The sequence below is a fragment of the Hylobates moloch genome, unplaced genomic scaffold, assembly GCF_009828535.3.
Source record: "Hylobates moloch isolate HMO894 unplaced genomic scaffold, HMol_V3 SCAFFOLD_22, whole genome shotgun sequence".
NCBI lineage: Eukaryota > Metazoa > Chordata > Mammalia > Primates > Hylobatidae > Hylobates > Hylobates moloch.
The window spans coordinates 32,478,326-32,495,705 of record NW_026652297.1 but is presented as its reverse complement, the minus strand read 5'-3'; the positions used below and the strand labels follow the sequence as shown (position 1 = coordinate 32,495,705).

General features: G+C 35.8%; 1 protein-coding gene across 1 annotated transcript in view; it reads right to left on the bottom strand.

The window, feature by feature from the left end:
• Positions 1–4,168: 4,168 nt before the first annotated feature.
• Positions 4,169–17,380, bottom strand: part of ESCO2 (establishment of sister chromatid cohesion N-acetyltransferase 2) — a 30,454-nt gene continuing 17,242 nt past the window's right edge. Inside the window, exons 8-11 of the mRNA XM_032143384.2 lie at positions 17,109–17,198; positions 16,351–16,494; positions 9,491–9,666; positions 4,169–5,771 (exon numbers count right to left, since the gene is read on the bottom strand). Coding sequence (XP_031999275.1) covers positions 5,639–5,771; positions 9,491–9,666; positions 16,351–16,494; positions 17,109–17,198 — 543 coding nt within the window. The 3' untranslated portion in view covers positions 4,169–5,638. The remainder of the gene's footprint in view (positions 5,772–9,490; positions 9,667–16,350; positions 16,495–17,108; positions 17,199–17,380) is intronic.

Below are 17,380 nucleotides of genomic sequence, written 5' to 3'. Positions count from 1 at the left end.
TTCTTAGAAACAATAGGAACAACTGCACTCTGAACTTTAAAAATGCCTAGAAATCACTGAATGCCTTTTGGTATAAGATTGTACCAAGCAAAAGGACACAGAACATTAATTTGCATCTATTCCATCAAAATAATGTGACAAGTAAATTGGAAGTTGTCTTAATCTGTAGAAAAATGTATGTATAATTTCGCATCCTGATACTCAATAGGGTCTCTTATCCTCACTCTGACATGTGTCACTCTTCTTTGCCAAGCCAACAGAGCAGCTTCTCCAGGCCATTCTTTTCCTAGCAGGAATAGCAGTTCCTGCTTTAAGACTTAAAGCAGGAACTGGATCTTTCTTCAACTGGCTCTTTAATACATAAGCCATTGCTTTTCATTGAGAAATTTATTTCCAGTTCCTACAGTTGCGATATCTAATAGGAATAAACTAATACCAAGGACAAGACCAGCAAATTCACAGCCCTTGTCTATGGTAGACATTACAAAATAATCCCAGCATGCATTGCCCCTTGAGTCTGGTGAGGTCCTAGAAATCCTCAACACAAGATTGCAGACAATCTGCTACCAACTGGAAGAAAATTTTTTTTTATTCTTGTTCTAGAACTTGCTCTAAATCTCAGATGTTATCTTTTTGGACATTTCCCTCATTCTCAAAAGAGCAACATGTGACTTGGCTGAGGGCTTTTTGTTTTTTTTGAGACAGGGTCTTGCTCTGTCACTCAGGCTAGAGTACAGTGGGGCAATCATGGCTCACTGCAGTCTCGACCTCCCAGGCTCAAGTGATCCTTGCACCTCTGCCTCCCACTCCGCGTAGGTGGGACCACAGGTGTGTGCTACCACACCTGGCTAATTTTTTTTTTGTATTTTTTGTAGAGACAGGGTTTCACCAAGTTGCTCAGGCTGGTCTGGAACTCCTGAGCAACCTCTGTCTAGGCCTCTCAAACTGCTGAGATTACAGGCATGAGCTACCATGCCCAGGACTACCTTTACACTGAATTAATTAGTAAATCAGAATAGCCTTCTCTCAAGTGGCTTTCTCACCTCCCAGAAAATCTTTCCCTTTGGAATCTGTAGAAGCCTCCAGGAGCTGGTTATGCCTCCATAAAAGGAGATAATCAGCAGCTGCTTGAGAAATGTTGAAGATGATTCTTTCATGTCTCCTGGTACCTATTTAATCTTCTACAATCTGTTGATTAGAATAAAAATTAGAAAGGATTTTAAACTAAACAAATGCTACATATAAAAACTATATATATAAAAAATGCTATATATATATCAGCTAAGAATTTAGGAAAAACAAAACAAGCCTCCCATCTTAGGCTACTATAACAAAAATACCATAAATGAGGTGCCTCAAACCACAGAAATTTCTCATAGTTCTGGAGACTAGGAAGTCCAAGATCAAGATGGTATCTGGTGAGGGCATCCTCATAGAAGGCACCTTCTGGCTGTATCTTTACATGGTGGACAGAGCAAGGGAGGTCCCCGACCCTCTATTTTTATAAGGGCATTAATCCCTAAGGGTTCCTTCCACCATCATGACCCATTCACCTTCCTAAGACACAACTTACGATGGTATTACATCATCTTGGGGGACAGGGTTTCAACATACGATTTTTGGTGGAACACATTCAGAGCATAGTACTTCCCCTCCTTTGGGGGGAGGGGGGGAATTAAAACTTATAGGAAATAGAAAACCTATGATAGGATTAACAATGCCAATCTTCAAAAATACTAACAAAATTGATAAACCCCTAGGCAAAACTCATCTATGGAGAAAAAAGACATGTCATGAGTGAAAAAACTCTAATACAGATCCTACAGATACCCAATCTTATTCATGAGCACATGAAAAGTCCAAAAGAAAAAAAATTAGTTCACTGAAGCCAATAACATAAAAAAGAAAACATCAAGACCAAATTGGGTTTGGTTTATTTAGTTCAGGAAGGCTAGATTGCTTTAACATTCAAAGAACAATGTAACTGCCATATTAACAATGAAGAAAAATCAAAATCATCTCCAAAGAAAGAAGAAAGACTTTCTACAAAACCTGAGTATCTGTTCAAGATGTTTGAGAGCTTCCTAGAAACCTAGGAATAGACAGAGGAACTTCCTTAATATTAGAAATTTATCTACAAAGAAACTATAAACCTTATATTTAATAGTAAAATGTTGAAAACTTTACCTATTATCAGCAATGAAACAAATATGCCCCCTACCATTGCTTTTATTCAACACTGTACTAGACTGGCGATCTTAGAAATGCAATATTGTAAGAACAAAAAATAAAAGCTGTAAGATTCTAAAAGAAGTAAAACTCATTCACAGATATTATGTAGATAGAAATAGATAAATTAGAATTAAATAAGTTTAGAAAGATTGTGAATACAAAGTCAAAACAGAAAACTTGTAGTTTATATATCAGCAAACAAGATGTAGCTTAAAACACTTTTCCCAATGGCTTTAAAAAAAGTAACAGCTGGGCACACTGGCTCATGCCTATAATCCCAGGACTTTGGGAGGCTGAAGCGGGTGGATCACTGGAGGTCAAGAGTTCAAGACCAGCCTGGCCAACATGGTGAAACTCCATCTCTACTAAAAATACAAAATTAGCCAGGCGTGGTGGCATGCACCTGCAATCCCAGCTACTCGAGGCTGAGGCAGGACAATCGCTTGAACCCGGGAGGCGGAGGTTGCAGTGAGCCAAGACAGTGCCACTGCACTCTAGCCTGGGCAAGAGAGTAAAACTCCACCTAAAAAAAAAAAAAAGTATCTAATACTTGAGCAAGTCTAAAAATCAGTCCTTTATTGATCTATAGATCTGACACAATTCCAATAAAATCCCAACAGGCTTTTTTGTTGTTGGTAGCTTTTTGTGGAATAAATTGATTCTAAAATGTATATGGAAATGCAAAGTCCAAGAATAGACTGAAGAAAAAAAGTAGGACCATGTACTAATACTATAGCAAACATTAATATTATAATTAACACAGTCTGGTATTAGCATAAATAGAACCTATATAAGATTAGTAAGAATACACAGGCAGAAATAGACATACACATATATGGGCACAATTTATGACAAAGACCCCCAGTAGAATGCCTGAAACCATGGACAGTACTGAACCTGATTACCCTCAATAGGAATATGTTTTTGTGCATGTCTTCTGCCCACAAATTTAATGCCTTTTCCATCTTAACTGAGCACTTATCACCCACTGTGGCTACTGTGAATGGTGGGCAATTTAAAACTTATGAATTCCTTACTTCTAGAAATTTCCATGTAATATTTTTGGTAACAAACTGTGGGAAGCAAAATTGCAGATAAGGGGGGATTGCTGTACAAGGTGATCTAGGCTTATCTTGTACATTCATTGCCCTATCCCTAGAATGAGCCATTTCTCCAAAGAGCCCCAGGTCCTTTTGTGGAAGAAGGTATTAGTAAGCAAGATCTGGCTGGGTACCGTGGCTCACACCTATAATCCAGCACTTTGGGAGGCTGAAGTGGGAGGATCACTTGAGCTCAGGAGCTCAAGCGCCTCAGGAGCTTAAGGACCGGCTGGGCACCATGGTGACACTCTGTCTCTACTAAAAAAAAAAAATACAAAAATTAAACAGACGTGGTGACACATACCTGTAGTCCCAGCTACTTAGGGAGCTCAGGTGGGAAGATCACTTGAACCTGGGAGGTCGAGGCTGCAGCGAGCTGTGTTTGTACCATTGCACTTCAGCCCAGGGTGGGAGAAAAAAAGAAAGAGACCAACCAAGATCTGGGTGGTAGGTGTGCTCATTGCCACTGGGGTATCGTTGCTTTGAGACCTTCTCAGTGCACTTGCTTCTTGTATGTGTTATACTTAAATTAAAAACAAAACAAACAAACAAAAAAAAACACCCAACCAAGCCAACAGTATCAATAGCAAATCATGCTAAATATTTAAAATAGAAATAGTTTTTGAAATACAACATATCTAAGACATACTGAAGTGAGGCAAGATGCAAAATAACTGCATATGTATTTAGTTAATCTAAAGTAATAAGCACTAAACTCAAAGCAGGATTAAGGGAAGCCTCTTCTTTTGGCAATCTATTTCTGTATTATCTGAATTTTATTTAACATATACTATTTTCATAATAAAATATAATTAAAATCAGATTTAGTTGTATAAAATAACTTTAATTGATTCATTACAAAAGCATTAAGCAAACAAAATGTTAATTAAAATTTTTAAATAAAATATTTAAAAGAAATAAGTGCAGAAAATAGCATTAAAATGTTTGCATAATTACATACATTTTAATACTTCCACATTCTTTTGGGAACCCAGGCTTTTAAATTTTGGAAACATGTTAACTTACAGGCAAATAAAATGAATGCAGATGAATAGTTTCTACATATAATTACAATCTGGAAAATGACTTGCCTAGAGTCTTATTGCCAGTTAGCAGTTGAATGATTTTTCAGAATCAAAACAATTTGAACAATGTTTTGCTTTTTAAAGTATCCAAGAATTATACTAGAAAAATGTGTGAACATTTAAGTGTATTTACACAGTTCCATGGTCTCTGATCCACCAGCCTATGTATATTTACCAACCTTGGTTCTATTACCATACATTTTGTAAAGACTTTTGCCAAGTATCTCGGAACAAGTAAGGTGCATTTTAAACAAGCAAAAAATTAGAAAATGAAACATCTAATCCAACTAGGCATTTTGTTAATGACATCAATTGTCAGTAACAGGTTCCCAAAGTAGTACTACCAATATTTCCATACAACAAAAATTAACTAAGTAATAGTGCAATTACTAAGTATAATTTTAATTAAATCTGATGACAGGTAAACGTTTATTTTCAAAAAGATTAAACATTAAGCTATAAAATTCTGCTCTACAGAAATGCATATGGGATAATCTTATTCCTTAACATCTTGTTACAAATAAATTCTAAACATTTTCTAAAGATACTCAAACTGAGTTACTACAGACGAGTGCCTATCAAGTGAAGACTCTGTATAGAGAAGTCAGGAATTAGGCTGGGCATGGTGGCTCATGACTGTAATCCCAGCGTTTTGGGAGGACCGCTTGAGCCCAAAAGTTCCAGACCAGCCTGGGCAACATAGTGAGACCCATGCTTCTATTAAAACAAACCAAAAAAAATTCAGAAATTCCCTTTACAAATTGGGCATAGAAATTACTTGCCCAAGTTTAAATTTGCCTGTTTGCTTCTGATGTGGCATTAGATAATCCTGGTCTAAGAGTGTGCTTTATAAAAGACCAGGTCACATTTCTAGAGAAAAATCACTTTGTATTTAATACTCTTACATAAGAGTCAGGTAATTTTCCAGTTATAGCTACCAAGTTTCATAATTAAACATTCAGAGTGCTAATCAGCAAATCACCCAAAGATTTTTCCTTTCTTTGAATCCCCAGATAATTTTCAAAAAATTTATTCCTGACTTTTCAACTCATAAGGAACAAAACTGACGTGTGTGTGTCTGTGTCTGTGTGTGTGTGTGTGTGTGTGTGTATGAGTGTGAGTCTTGGTATTTTTTATTTTGATATTTATTAGTTTGTATTTTATAATAAGGAGCTCTCTGAACTTATCCAGATAGTAACTCCTTTATAACTGAAATCAGCTTTAACTATTAAAATTATATACAAGGAAATTAGGAGTGTTGCAGTACTTGGTTGCAAATAACTTGCCATCTGGTGTTGGGTCAGAAAATGCTATTTCATCAGTGCTGAGAAAACAGCCAAACATGAAGCAATTCCTAAAAGAGAAGAAAAGATGATTTAATGATGGAAGCAACTTAACATTCTAATTAACATGAGCACAATTTAAGTAAATACTCTTGACTTAACCTTATTTTTAGTAAGTGAAAAAATGCCTTATATTTTAGAGACAAAAGTCTAATGATATCATTTCACAGAAGAGAAAACTAAGGTCCAGAAAAAATTCTGATGAGAGGCAAAGGGAACCATCCACCTAACTCTAGGATATCCATGGTAAAGAGCAACTAATATAAGATCATATTGCTAGGCCAGGTGCAGTGGCACACGCCTGTAATCTCAGCACTTTGGGAGGTCAAGGCGGGTGGATCACGAGGTCAGGAGATCGAGACTATCCTAACACGGTGAAACCCCGTCTTTACTAAAAATACAAAAATTAGCCGGGCGTGGTGGCGCATGCCTGTAGTCCCAGCTACTTGGGAAGCTGAGGCAGGAGAATCACTTGAACCCAGGAGGCGGAGGGTGCAGTGAGCCGAGATCTCGCCACTGCACTCCAGCCTGGGTAACAGAGTGAGACTCCAACTCAACCAAAAAAAAAAAAAAAAGATCATATTGCTAATTAAAAGCCAAAGATAATTAGAAAAAATCACCAATTTTAACCAGTAACTATATATATTTATATAGTTTATGTACATATTTATATAGTTTATATATATATTTATATAGTATATATATACTTTTATAGTGTATATATATTTTTTTTTTTTTTTTTTTTTTTTTGAGACAGATCTCATTGTCCCCAGGCTGGAATCATGGCACGTCTCTGCCACACAACTTACCTCAATGAAAGAAAACATCCACTGAGAGCTTTAAGAAGGGAAAAACTAATCTGCATTTTGACAACTCTCCTTGATCTTGCTTACCTTAGGATTAAAAGTAATAAGGAAATGGTCAAAAGAATTCAACATCTCCTACAGCTTGTTTGTGAAAGAAAAAAAAAAGAATTAAAATTGAGGGATAATCTATAAAATAACTGACTTGCACTCTTCAAATTCTTCCATGCCGAAAGACTGAGAAATTGTTCCAGATTAGGGAAGATGAAGATTAAACAGACGTGAAATCTAAATGCAGTATGTGATACTGGGCAAAAATAAATAAATAAATAAATATAAATAAATACAAAATAAAAAATAAAAAATTGCCATGAAGGACATTTGAGACAACAGACAAAAGTGAAATATGGACTGTCAGATAAAAGCATTATATCAATATTAAATTTCCCAAATTTGATAATTGTATCATGGTTATATAAGAGAATGTTCTTGTTTTTAAGAAAAACACACCAATGCATGAAGGGGTAAAGGGGCGTAATATATGTAACAAAATAATTCAGGAAGGTTATCTAAACATAGAATGGTAAAGGAAATGAGGTAAATGTTGAACTTAATAGATCTTGACAAAGGCTTCCTACTACTCTTGTTCTTTTGCAAGTTTGAAATTATTTCAGAATAAAAAATTAGAATTTGATTCAATTAGAAGATACAAGCTTCTAATATATTAACTATAATTAAATACATAATATGGTAGAACTAGGTTAGATACTGGTATTCCTCATACCAAATTTATATATCTAATATAAAACATAGAAAAGTATTTCATAACTAATCAAACAAAAATCTTTTAAGATACCAATTTTTCCTACTGATCCCCTTTGTAAGTACATATGATTGACTAGGATTTATGGCCCAAGATCCGGTCCCCATAATGGTGTTGGCATTTATTTTTTAAAAGTGGCATAGAATGCAAGAGGCTTGAATAACACTATTCCAAAGTGTGGTCTTTGGTTTGGTCAAAGTGTGCTTATTGGTTTGTAACCTATTATCTGCACAATGAAATATGTGTAGAAATTGAGAGAGCAAGTGTTGTGAAACTCATCCATATAACCTAGATTAGGTAAATTAGCAAACGAGCTTGTTCGTGACATTGGAAACTTTAAACATCAATACATAGTGTTAGTTCAAAGTGTGTACATGGGAATTAAAACTGGAGACTCATTTTTTTGGTTGAGATATAACTCATATACTGTAAGACTCACCCTTTAAAAGTGTACACTGAGTGGTTTTGTGTATGTTAACAAATATTGTCCAGTCACCACCACGATCTAATTCTAGAACATTTTTATCATCCTAAACCCCGTACTCATTATTAGTTGCTCTCCATTCATCTTTCCTCAGTCCCTGGAAACTACACATCTACTTTCTGCCTCTGGATTTGCCTGCCTCTTATGGACATTTTATATAAAGGTAATCACACAATGTGCAATCTTCTGCAACTGACTTATTTCAATTAGCATAATGTTTTCAAGGTTTCTCCATGTTGCAGCGTGTGCCAGAATTTCCTTTATGGCTGAATAACATCCCATTGTTATTATTGTATAGATATGCCACATTTATCCATTAATCACAGATTGGATTATTTATACTTTTTTGGCTTTTATAAATAATCCTGCTATGAACCTTCATGTGCAAGGTTTTATGTGGACATGTTTTCTTTTCTTAAGTATATACCTAGGAGTGAAACTGCTAGGTTACATAACAGTTTAACTTTCAGAAATCATCAGATTGTATTCCACACCAACTGCACCAGTTTACATTCCTACCAGCAATGTACAAGGGTTTCAGTTTCCTCTACATCCTTACCGACACTTGTCTGTTTTTTTGATTACAGTCATCCTACTGGGTATTAAAGTAGGATCTCACTATGGTTTTGTTTTGTGATTTCCCTGATAAAGATGTTGAGCATGTTTTTATGTTGAATTAACCATTTGCAATTCATCTTTGGAGAAATGTCTACTGAAATTCTTTGTCCATTTAAATTGTGTTGTCTTTTTATTGTGTTATAAGAATTATTTTATGGGTATTAGACCCTCCTTAGACAAATGATTTGCAACTATTTTCTCTCGTTCCATGGATTGTCTCACAAATCCACATTTTTAGTTATGCTTATGAGTTACAGCAAGTCTTCATTATCTAGTCACTATCAATGAACATGTACAGCTTCTGTAATTTTCCAAACTTTACTTTGTGGCCGGGCGCGGTGGCTCAGGCTTGTAATCCCAGCACTTTGGGAGGCCAAGGCGGGCGGATCACGAGGTCAGGAGATCGAGACCACGGTGAAACCCCGTCTCTACTAAAAAATACAAAAAATTAGCCAGGCGTGGTGGCGGGCGCCTATAGTCCCAGCTACTCGGAGAGGCTGAGGCAGGAGAATGGCGTGAACCCAGGAGGCGGAGCTTGCAGTGAGCCGAGATTGCGCCACTGCACTCCAGCCTGGGCGATAGAGCGAGACTCCGTCTCAAAAAAAAAACAAAAAAACTTTACTTTGTATAGATTATATTTATTGAAGCGTAATTTCACATCTCTTAAGTCTAATAACAATTTGAGATTGTATTTTTGTTTTGTCTATTTTTTTCCAGCAATCCATTTTTATTTTATTAGTGTTGGTCTGTGACAAATTAAACTAGTCCTTTAGCACAGGTAGTTTGAAAAGCAGTGGGCTAGTATGTTTCAGACCTGGAATGTGCCCTAGACTGAGTACATCTAGTATGGTTTTTCTAGTGCCAATACCTTCCTTAGCCTGACTTTGATAGTATTTATACAGAAGTATCTTACCAATATCCTTCCCTTTAGCTCGGAAGCCGAGAGGTTCTGGGAAAGCTATGAACCTAAGGTTCTGGATCTAGATCCATTTTATTTCTTACCTGAGGGTATCAACCAGTCGTCTTGCAATGCGCTTTCTTCTCTTCAGTCTGAAAACCCAGATTCTACTTATCCCACAGACTGCAGGTTCTGGTACATCTGAACATTGCCAAGCCCTAGGACATTCTGTAGAGCTTGGGGATTCCAGACCAGTTGGTTCAGACAGGACACGAAATGCCTGCAATGATACACAGAAGCATCTATAGCTAACACTACAGATGAGTTCACACTGCTTTAAAAAAAAATTCCTTAAATAAGTATCGAAAATTTAACTTATATCTCCAAATATGTTAAAAAATATTTTCTATTTCTTAAATTCTTATCCATTTAGTCACATAATGCTTTAAAAAAACTAGTGGTGTTGAGACATTCACACATTCTAGTGTGTCCCATAGCATTATGAAACTTTCCTCTTAAACAATTGTAAACATTAGACTCTTCCTTTTAATAAAGTATATAAACCTCTCTCATTCTCTCCATCCTAAAATGTATATATGACCACCTAAAGAAACCCGTAACACTAAAGAAGATTTATATCTATTAACTATGAAATTTGGTTGGCATTTCAAGTTCTTAAACATTTTTATTTTGAAATAGATTCATAAGAAGTTGAAAAAAACCACTACAGAGGACCACGTATCCTTCCCTGAGTTTTCCCCAATGATTACATCTTCCATAACTGGTATAATACCAAAATCATGAAATTACCATTGGTATAATGGTGTGTATAGTTTCATGACACTTAATCACACCTGTATATTCATTTCACTACCATCACAATCAAAATACAGAACTACTGAGTCACCACAAAGATCTTCTTCCTCATAGTCACATCCACACTACCCCCTCTCCCATTCCCAGTCCCTGACAACCACCAATTTATTCCCCATGGCTATGAGAATGTTATATACTATATAAATGAAATCATATACCATATGACCTTTTGAGATTGGCCTTTTTCCACTCAGTATAATGCCCCTGAGACTCATCCAAGTTGTTAAGTATATCAATTCTTTGTTACTTTTTATCGCTAAGTAATATTCCATCACATGGCTGTATCATAGCTTATCATTCACCTAAAGCATTTAAGGAGACTTTGGTTGTTACCAGGTTTTGGCTATTACTAATAAAGCTGCTATTAACATTCTTGTACAGGTTTTTGTGTGTACATCAGTTTTCCTTTGTTTTAGTTAAATGCCCAGGAAAACGATGGCTGGATCATATGGTAAATACATGTTTAGTTTTTTTTTTTTTTTTTTTTTTAAAGAGACGGAATCTCACTCTGTCGCCCAGGCTGGAGTGCAGTGGCACGATCTCGCACACTACAACCTCCACCTCCTGGGTTCAAGTGATTCCCCTGCCTCAACCTCCCGAGTAGCTGGGATTACAGGCATTGCACCACCACGCCCAGCTAATTTTTGTATTTTTAGTAGAGGCGGGGTTTCACCATGTTGGTCAGGCTGATCTTGAACCCCTGACCTCAGGTGATCCACCTGCCTTGGCCTCCCAAAGTGCTAGGATTACAGGTGTGAGCCACTGAGCCCAGCCTATGTTTAGTTTTTAAAGAAACTTCAAAACTTTTTCCAGAGTGGCTGTAATATTTTACATTCCTACAGACAAGGTGAGAGAGATCTAGTTTCCCCATGTCCTCACTAGCATTTGGTATTGTCTCAATTTTTTACGTACTGTTACCCTTCTGATAGGTGTGTATTTAGTTTTTAATTACCAACAACAAAACATTGTTTCTGACCTGAGAGTAGAAGAGAAGAGTTAGTTGGCTACATCTTGCCTATTACCAGGACATAACAGTCTACTTCTTTGAGATCAAAGAAGGAAAAGGGCTTTTAAATAAATACACAACATAAAAAGATGTAAACTGTAAAATTAGTAATGTTGAAGGGAGAAAAAGTGCAGAGCTTTTGTAGGTGATATAAATTGTTATCAGCTTAAAATAGGCTGTTATATTATAGGATATTTTATGTAAGCCTCATGACCATAAAGCGAAAACCTATAGTAGATACATAAAAGATGAAGAAATCAAAGCATACCACTACAGAAAATCATCAAATCCCAAGGAAGACAGCAAGAGAGGAAGAAAGGAATATATATAAAACAACCAGAAAACAAAACAATAGTAAATCCTTATTTATCAATAATTCCTTTAAATGTAAATAGAATACATTTGCCAATCAAGACACACAGAGGGGCTAAATGGATAAAAACACAAGACTCAACTAAATATTGCCTACAAAAGACTCACATAGACTGAAAGTGAAGGGTCAGAAAAACATACTCCACGCAAATGGAAACCGAAAGAGAACAGGAAGTACCTATACTTACATCATACAAAATAGATTTTAAGTCAAAAACCATCAAAAGAGACAAAGAAGGTAATTATATAATAAAAGGGTCAATTCATTAAGATAAAACAGTTGTAAATATATATGCATCTAACATTGGAGCACCTAAATATGTAAATATTTAGGATTCTGAAAGGAGAAACAGGAATACAAAATCGTAGGGGACTTCAGGATCCCACTTTCAACAATGGATACATCATCCAGACAGAAAATCAATAAGGAAATGTTGAACTTTTTTTTTTTTTCTTTAAGAGATAGGGTCTCACTATTGCCCTGAGCGGAGTGCACTGGTGCGATCATAGCACACTGCAGCCTCAAACTCCTGGGCTCAAGCAATCTTCCTGCCTCGGCCTCCCAGGTACCTGTGACTATAGGCATGCACTACCATTCCTAATTTTTGTAAAGACAGGGTCTCACTATGTTGCCCAGGCTGTTCTTGAACTCCTAGCCTCAAGCTATCCTCCTGCCTCAGCCTCCCAGTGTTGGGATTACAGGTGTGAGCCACTCAGTTCAGCCAGTAAACACTGAACTTACACTTCAGACCTAATGGACCTGACAGAAACACATATAGTATTCCATCCAATAGCAGCAGAATGAATGCATTATTTTCAAGTGCACACAGAACATTCATAGCAGTATAAAATTAGAGATCAATGACAGGAAGAAAAGTGGAAAACTGACAAATATGTGAAAATTAAACCACATGCTCTTGAACAACCAATGGATCAAAGAAATTAAAAGGGAAATTGACAAATTTCTTGAGACAAATGAAAACGGAAACGCAACATACCAAAATCTATGGAATGCAGCAAAAGCAGTTCTACATAAAAAAAGAAGAAAGATCTCAAGTAACCTAACATTACACCTCAAATAATTAGAAAAAGAAGAATAAAGACCAAAGTTAGTAGAAGGAAGAAAATAAAGATCAGTGGAGATAAATTAAACAGGGACTTGAAAAATAGAAAAGATCCACAAAATGAAGAGTTGGTTTTTGAAAGATAATTGACAAACCTTTAGCTAAAGAAAAAAGAAGACTTAACTAAACAGAATCACAAATGAGAGAAGAGACATTACAACTGATTATCATAGAAGTCCAAAGGATCGTAAGAGACTATGAATAATTATATATCGACAAATTAGGTAACCTGTAAGAAATAAATTCCTAGAAGCATACAACCTACCTATACCGAATCATAAAGAAACAGAAAATCTAAACTAACCAATAAAAAGGTGATTCGATCAGTTTAAGGAAAAAAAAAAAAAACTTGCATCATAGGAAAGCATCTGTAATGACATCACTGCTAAATTCTACCAGATATTTAAAGAACTAATACTAGTCCTCAAACTCTTCCAAAAAACTGAAGAAGAATACCCCCAAAGTCATTTTACAAGGCCAGAATTAATCTGATACCAAAGCCAGAAAAGGACACTACAAGAAAAGTTACCAGCCAATATCCCTGATAAACAGATGCAAACTAGCACATTAAAAGCATAGTACACCATGATCCAGTGGACTTTATCCCTGGATGCAAGGATGGCTCAATATATGCACATCAATGTGTTACACCATATTAACAGAATGAAGAACAAAACTATATGATCATCTCAATACAGAAAAGGCATCCAACATCCTTTCATAAGAACTCTCAACAAATTAGGTACAGAAGGAATGTACCTCAATATACTAAGGGCCATCTGTCACAAGCCCACAACTAACATCATACTCAGCAATGAAAAGTTGAAAGCTTTTCCTCTTAGATCAGGAACAAGACAAGGATGCTAACTCTCATCATTTCTATTCTAGATAGTTCTGGAATTCCTCACCAGAGCAATTAGGAAGAAAAAAGAAAGGCGTTCAAATTTAAAGGAAGAAGTTAAATCATGTTTGCAAATGACATGAACTTATGTACAGAAAACTCTAAAGCCTCCACCAAAAAAACTATTAGAATAAACAAATGCAGAAAAGGTGCAGGAAATAAAATCAACATACAAAAGTCAGTAGCATTTCTGTACAGGAACAACGAACTATGATCTATCTTAAAAAGAAATCAAGAAGACAATCCATTTACAATAGCATTAAAAACCCCACTTATGAATACATTTAACCAAGGAGGTGAAAATCCATACACTGAAGACCAGAAAACACTGATGAAAGATGAAGAATATCCACATAAATGGAAGGATATCCAGCGTTCGTGGCTTGAAAGAATATTGTTAAAATGTCCATACTACCCAAAGCAATCTACAAATGCAATGCAATCCCTATCAAAATGTTAATGGCATTTTCCACAAAAATACAAAAAACAGTCCTAAAATCCTGTGGAACCATAAGAGATTCCAAACGGCCAAAGCAATCTAGACCAAAGAGTAAAGCTGAGGGGCATTGCACTCCTACTGGCATTAAAAAACACAGCAACCAATGGAACAAAACAGATAAATCCAGGCATTTAGAGTCAACTGGTGTCTGACAAACATGCCAAGAACAAACAATGGGGCAAGGAGACAGTCTCTTCAATAAATGGTGTCGGGAAAAATGAATATCCACAAACAGAAGAATAAAATTGGAGTTTTATCTCAAACCACATACAAAAATCAACTCAAAATGGATTAAAGACTTAAAATGAGGGACCTGAAACTATAAAACTATAAGGGAAAAAAAATGAGAAAAAAGCTTGACATTGGTCTGGGCAATAATTTTTTGGCTATGACCCCAAAAGTGTGGGCAATAAAAGAAGAAAGAAATGTAACATCAAACTGAAAAGTTTCTGCATAGCACAGAGTGGATAAACACCAACCAACCTACTGATTGATTGGAAAAAAAATTTGCATATACAAGAGATAATATCCAAAATATATAAATAACTGAATAGCAAGAAAACAAATGCTCTGATTAAAAAATTGGCAAAGAATCAGAATAGATATTTCTCAAAAGAAGACATATAAATCAGGAATAGGCATATGAAAAAATGCTCATTCAACATTACTATTCATCAAGGAAATACAAATTAAAAAAAGATCACCTCACACCTGTTAGAATGATTACTATAAAAATACAACTACCATATGCAGCAATCCCACTTCTGAGTGTATATCCAAAGGAACTGAAATCAGTATGTTGAAGAGAAATCTGTACTCTCATGTTCATGGCAGCATTATTCATAGCCAAGATATGTAATCAACGTTAAGTGTCCATCAATGGATGAATGAAGAAAATGTGGTAAATACTATTCGGCCTTTAAAAAGGAAATTCTGACATTTGCAACAACATGAATGAACCTGGAGGACATTATGCTAAGTGAAATCAGCCAAGCAAAAAAGAAAAATAGTGCAACATCTCACATACTGAAGCTAAAGAAGCTTACTTCATAGAAGCAGAGTAGAATGGTGGTTGCCACAGGCTGGGGGAGTGAGAGATGGGAGAAATGGGGAAACATTGGTAAAGGGTACAAAGTTTAAGTTAGGATGAGTAAGTTCTGCAGATCTATTGTATGGCATGACTACAGCTAATGTATACTTGAAAATTGCTAGAGGCCGGGCACGGTGGCTCATGCCTGTAATCCCAGCAATTTGGGAGGCTGAGGCAGGCGGATCAGGAGGTCAGGAGTTCAAGATCAGCCTGGACAACATAGTGAAACCCTGTCTCTACTAAAAATACAAAAATTAGCCAGGCACGGTGGCACGCGGCTATAGTCCCAGCTACTTGGGAGGCTGAGGCAGGAGAATCGCCTGAACCCAGGAGGTGGAGGTTGTGGTGAGGCAAGATCATGCCACTGCACTCCAGCCTGGGCAACAGAGTGAGACTTGGTCTCAAAAACAGAAAAAAAAAAAAGAAAAGAAAAGAAAAAGAAAATTGCAAGGAGAGTAGATCTAAATGTTCTCATCACAGTAAGTTGGTAAGTATGTGAGGTATAGATATATTAGCTTGATTTAGTCATTTTACAATGTATACCTATATCAAAATATCACATGTACACTGTAAATATTTGCAATTTTTGTCAGTTATACCTTAATAAAGCTGAGGGGGAAGGAAAAGGCCAAACTGATCACTTATACGGGCAAAAATACAAACAAGCTGCTTTTCTCTCCAACTTCTAATAACACAAGGAGAAACTATGTCTTCTAGAACATTGCTAATTAGTACCTAAATTAGATTCTAATTAAGGGATAAGTAATGACTACTTTGCCAAAAATATTAACCTTCACTAAGCCACATGTTTAAAAACCTTGGTTTATAGATTTGCTTACTTAAAATCACTAGACTTTATAATCCAGCTGTGGAAATGACCACATGAACATAAAAGACTGGCTTACCTATCCTGTTTATATATAGCAAAATTTCAAATATTAATGGAAATAAATAACTTCAATTATCCACTAGGTCAAGGATATTTCATTAGGAAGAATGTCATTAATGGTAGCAATCTTAAATGCTGAGAATTCTCCCAACTTTTCTTTATTTAGCATGCAAATTATGCCAATAATTTAAAAGAAATATACCATACCTGTTTGATGGGTTCTGCAATTAAACACCCAACTACTCTCTTTTCATCAGATATAAAAAGAAAAGTTTTTATTTTGTTTGGACATCTAGGAACAACTTGCTGGAAGCCCAATTCATTATCAACAAGTTCTTGGACATCTTCTACCTAATGATTTTAAAAACCAAGACAGGTGAATGTTTTAAAAAGTACAATAGAAACTATACATATTTATATACACAGAATGTATGATTACTGTTACTTCAGACTCTTTAATTTCCATTTCTTAAATTTATACACCTCCAAAATTATTTCACTATTGATGCATGTAGCTGCTACTGTGGAAACAAGGTTTTAAGAACCTATTTTAAAGATCACTTTAGCAGAAATTCAGACACCTGGGAGGGATAAGGAATAGGAAGCATTAAAACAGATTTGTTTTAGCTTTATTCATTATTCACAGTGACTAAACACCCAATCTCAGAAACACAGGCAACACCAATATAAGAAATAGACCCTAGGGGCCATTAATTTCTCAACACTGAAAGCTTAGTTTATCTTTCACAAGGGAAAGATGAACATAGAAGATAAGCTGTGGAGACTTATCTGCCTTCTTTACTACTTTGTCCTACAATTCTTAGTTTTGTATAAATTGCTACGAAAGTAATCATTAAGCAGGTACCCAAGTGAATTATCTGTCAGCAAAGGCGGTTTGCACTTCAACACAGGTTGATTTCTTGGGGGTGGGGAAATGCAAGAGTTAAAAAGATAATGTTCCATACCTTTTTGATAGCAAAGCTTGGATCATGTGGCAGAACCAACACGATTTTCCCATCCCAAAACTCTGCTACTACACGTTCTTTCTTCCAACCCTGCCAAAGGAAAACAAAAGGGTCACAGTTTAATTTGTGAAGAGAAAAAAAACCAACATTAATTAATTTGATGTGGAGAAGACAAAAGGCTAAACAATAACAGATATAAAAAAGATGAAATTCAACTAAAAGTAATGTGGGAAGAGAAATAAAAGATGTCTAAAACAGGTACCTGGCCTCAA